Source organism: Castanea sativa, chromosome 11 (genome assembly GCF_040712315.1).
Source record: "Castanea sativa cultivar Marrone di Chiusa Pesio chromosome 11, ASM4071231v1".
In the NCBI taxonomy this organism is placed as follows: Eukaryota; Viridiplantae; Streptophyta; class Magnoliopsida; order Fagales; family Fagaceae; genus Castanea; species Castanea sativa.
The window spans coordinates 13,414,048-13,418,436 of record NC_134023.1 but is presented as its reverse complement, the minus strand read 5'-3'; the positions used below and the strand labels follow the sequence as shown (position 1 = coordinate 13,418,436).

Genomic DNA, 4,389 nt, shown 5'->3' with positions numbered 1-4,389 from the left:
TCAAATGAATGGCAGTTGGATGGCCGTTTACAGACAGTGGCGGCTCCAGGAATTTTTTCCAGGGTGTTCCTTAATAAGTATAAATTACACGATCTAATAAAAAGAAAATTTTATATATTGACAACAACAATCAAAAAACATGTAAATACATAAAATTTACAATTGCCTTCTACGATTTTTCATATTTTGAAATCGTTGCATGATAGTCTCGTTATCAATGCTACAAGCTATATCTTTTTCAATATATACAACCAAGCAATCATTCATCCACCGATCTCCCATTCGATTGCGCAAGCTCATTCTTTATATATTTCATTGCTGAAAAACTTCTTTCTACCTATTGCGTAGCAACAGGAAGGGTCAAAGCTAACTTCACAAGCAAATAGACTAATGGATAAGTCTCATGCTTCCTCGTGCTCACTAACTTTTCAGCAAGTTCACTAACTCCTTGAAGCTCTAAAAACAAGTCATTGTTGCGCATATCAAAAATGAAATTCTGAAGCTGAGAGTCAAGTGCCAAGATATCTGTCCCAGGAAAATCATATGGATAGAACTTTGCTAGATGTATTAACTTTTCCTTATCAAAAGCCACAAATGAATTACTTGGATTCAAGCAAGCCATACAAATTAGCAAATCAGTATTCACCTCTGAAAAACGATTGTTTAGCTCTTAAAGTTGCATATCTATGACTGTGTAGAATAGCTCAATACGATAATGATGTAAATTTGTATTTTGTTGGGTGTTGCGTCGCGGCCTCCCACTAACTACAAATATTTCATCCATGTTCAAGATAGGAATTTCATGTGTGGCACAAAATGAAGACACTTCAGTCAATAAAGATGTCCATTCATCATCTCTCATCACTTGCAATCGTTGCTTAGACACTTTAACAAGATCCATAGCATTTACTATATCTTGATTTTTTTTTTTACAATGCTATTGACAACTCATTTGTAATCCCTAAAATGTTTTTCATCAAGTGTAGAGCAAAAACAAATTCAAAAGATAGAATTGACCTCATAATAGATCGAGCTTCAACTTTTTGGTCGGAGAGCCCATCTTCTTCAATAATCTCAAGTACATCAGCAACAGCAGAGAACATCAAAATCAAGTTGAGAATAGTCTCATAATATGATCCCCAACGTGTATCACCAGGACGTTTAAGATTTGTCTCTTGATTCAAACCTTGTCCACTTCTTCGTACACCATTCTCTAAATCTTCTTTAATTTTGACAAATTGAGCATCTCGAAGAGCATCTCGTCTCTTACAAGAGCCTCCAACAACAGTTACTAAATTACTAACCACATAAAAAAAATCAGCAATGTTAATGTGATTTTTAGCAACGGCAACAAGTGTCAATTGAAGTTGATGAGCAAAACAATGGACATAAAATGCTGACTTATTCTCTTTCAAAATTAAAGTTTTGAGACCATTGATATCACCTTGCATATTACTAGCTCCGTCATAACCTTGCCCACGTAGTCTTGATAAACTCAAATTATGTTCACAAAGTAAACCTTCAATAGCACATTTGAGTGACAAAGCGGTGGTACTTGCTACATGTACAATACCAAGGAACCGCTCTATAATAATTCCTTGTTTGTTCACATAACGAAGAACGAGTGCCATTTGTTCTTTCACTGAGATATCACGTGACTCATCAACTAATATTGAAAAGAACCCATTGCCAAGATCCTCGATGATGGCTTTAGATGTTTCACGTGCAATTGCATTCACCATGTCTTTTTGAATATCATGATAGGTAAGCTTGCAATTTTTCCAAGTATTTTGCATCACTTCATTGATAGATTCATTGTGATCCCCCAAAAATTGTAGAAGCTCAAGGAAATTTCCTTTATCACTTGAACCTTGAGATTCATCATGACCACGAAAAGCTAACCCTCGGAATAAAAGGAATCTTACGCAATCAACTATTGCGTTTAATTGAATCCGATAATTAGCTTTATCTTGATTTGATTGCTTAACCAAGACACTTTGAATGTGTTGCTTTTCCTTCTGTAAATCTTCACTCTTCTTGACAGCTTGGTTATGAGCACTATTAACTCCTCCAACATGGGAATCTAACTTCCCAACCTGATTCCAAAGTCTGAATCCCTTCGTTACAAAAGTGTCACCTCCTCCTTGCTTACCAACATCTTTCCCAAATAGGTAGCAATAAAAACAAAATGCTGCATCTTTGGCTATACTATATTCCAACCAATTTCTATTTTCATACCATTCGACTCTAAATCGACGGGGCTTTCTAGAAAAATATGATACCGGGTAATCATGAGGAGGTCAACAAGGGCCTTTTCCTAAATAATATCTTCTTATTTCATCATGATTATTAGGATGATAAGATGATATCTTTTGTCGTAGCCTCGATTCGAAGGAAGATTTTCTAAGTTAAAGTCAACACGACTTCGCTTAGAAGATGGAGATGAATCTTGCACAGGAGATGAATCTTGGGTACGCGGTTTTTTTATCAAGTATTTGTCCATAATTCTAGCAAAAAAATAAAAAATAAATTATAAGTTTATTTGAAATATCAATAAATTATTAATTATTATTTAGCTGTTTCATTAATTTGTTTGTCTTTTATAAATTATAATTTGTTATATTATTGTTTCATTAATTATAAGATTATTAATTGTTTTTTAGTCTAACATAATTTAATTTTTTTTGTCTTTTATAATGTATTGATTAATTAAATTATTAACGCTAAAAGACAATCAGAAAATTTCACAAAATCTAGCTACCAATCAGAAAATTTCACAATCACAATTTTATAAATCACAATAACGCTAAAAGACAATTAATGTCTTTGAGTTGAGTCCAATATCAATACACACAAATAGTCCAATACGGCAACACCAATACCAACACATTTCAATTTACACATCAATCAACGGATAAGATTCAATCATAAAATAAAGCCAAAAGTAAAATGTCAAATTTAAAAAGTAAAAAAAAAAAAAAAAAGGTAAAGTGTTACTGAGTGCTTCAAGCACTCAGTAACACTTTAACTTAAAAAAAAAAAGAAAAAAAAAAAAAAAGAAGCAAAACTGAGTGCTGCTGGAATCAGCAGCCAATCACGGATCACCAGTTGGTCCAGTTCCACAACGAGACAAAGTGACAAACAGACAGACAAAATGACAAACAATTGAAACAAACAAAGTCATAAATTTAATAATGACTAAAGAGAGAGAGAGTCATAAATAAAGATTAAAGGCATTTCATTCATTTATTCCTATTTCATTTCAGATTTGAGACTTGAGAGAGTATAGAGAGAGTGAGAGACCGAGAGGCGAGAGAGAGACAGAGAGTCAGAGAGAAAAAGAGAGAGAAATACCTGGGATGGCGACGGCGACGGCGACGGCGATGGCGATGGTGACGGCGACGATGAGCGCTGCGACTGGATGTTGCGGAGTTGCGGACCGATCTCCTTCTCCGATGCGACGAGGCCGATCTCCGATGAGCGACTGGAGCTAGACCGATCTGGCGATCTCCGATGTCCGATGAGCGGCTGGAACCGTGGACGGTGGATCGATCTAGCTTCGAAGGGGAGCGCCGTTGCTCACTTGCTCTGTTTCTCCTTTTTTAGGTTTGTTTAGCTTTACTAATTTTTTTAATTTTTTTGAGAAGAGCTTTAGTGATGATGTACTGAACTCTGAACTGATTTGAGGTTTCTGATGGGTCTGTAATTTTTTTTTTTTTTTTTGGTTGAGAAACCGTGGGTTTGCTTCCTCTGTCTCTGTTGGGCTTGCCGTGGGCAGTGGGCTTGATGTTGGGCTTGCTGTGATCTGTTCGCTTTCTTTTCTCTTACATTTTGCTGTGATCTGTCTCTGTTGGGCTTGCTGTGATCCGTTTGCAGTTTGCTCTTACATTTTTTTTTTTTCTCTGTTACAAATTTTTTTTTTTTTTTTTTCAGATTTTAGTTGAATTTTTTTTTTTGGGTTTTTTTTTTTGGCTTGGAAGTAGAACAAATATATATATTTTTTTAATGTGAGGGTGTTCCTAATTTTAATTGAGGGTGTTCCTATTTTATTTTTTAAGGGTAAAAAAAAAAAAATTATATATATAAATTTCAAGTCAGGGTGTTCCTGGGAACACCCTGACCATAACGTGGCGCCGCCACTAATTACAGACTTGGGGGTTGATGTCAAAATGGGTTTTGATATGCGCATGTGTTTTGTTGTGTAAATACTAAATACATGTCATTGTGTGCGTGAGTGATCGAGTGTGAGTGAAATTTGTGTTTATGCTTAAATTAGTGTAAACACATTGAGTAGACTGCTGGCCTTAAAATCTGGGTATGTAAAGGCTTTGTTCTATGTAATAAACTTGTTCTTGTTGTCTTTCTTTTTCCTTTGCTCTGATCTTTGTT

At 35.2% G+C, this 4,389-nt stretch overlaps 1 protein-coding gene across 1 annotated transcript; it reads right to left on the bottom strand.

Annotated features, from left to right (window-relative positions):
- Window positions 1-337: 337 nt before the first annotated feature.
- LOC142616096 (uncharacterized) lies at window positions 338-2,197 on the bottom strand. Its single transcript, XM_075788983.1, has 3 exons — window positions 2,153-2,197; window positions 1,041-2,096; window positions 338-577 (listed from the first exon to the last, which is right to left on the bottom strand). The coding sequence occupies exons 1-3, from the start codon at window positions 2,195-2,197 to the stop codon at window positions 338-340; spliced, it is 1,341 nt and encodes a 446-aa protein (XP_075645098.1).
- Window positions 2,198-4,389: the final 2,192 nt, after the last annotated feature.

Coding starts and splice junctions, on each gene's coding strand:
- LOC142616096 (XM_075788983.1), bottom strand. CDS start 2,197: ATGCAGCATTTTGTTTTTATTGCTACCTATTTGGGAAAGATGTTG. Junction 2,097..2,152: donor CCTATTTGGGAAAGATGTTG/GTAAGCAAGGAG, acceptor CTTTGGAATCAG/GTTGGGAAGTTAGATTCCCA. Junction 578..1,040: donor ATGGGCTCTCCGACCAAAAA/GTTGAAGCTCGA, acceptor GCTTTTGATAAG/GAAAAGTTAATACATCTAGC.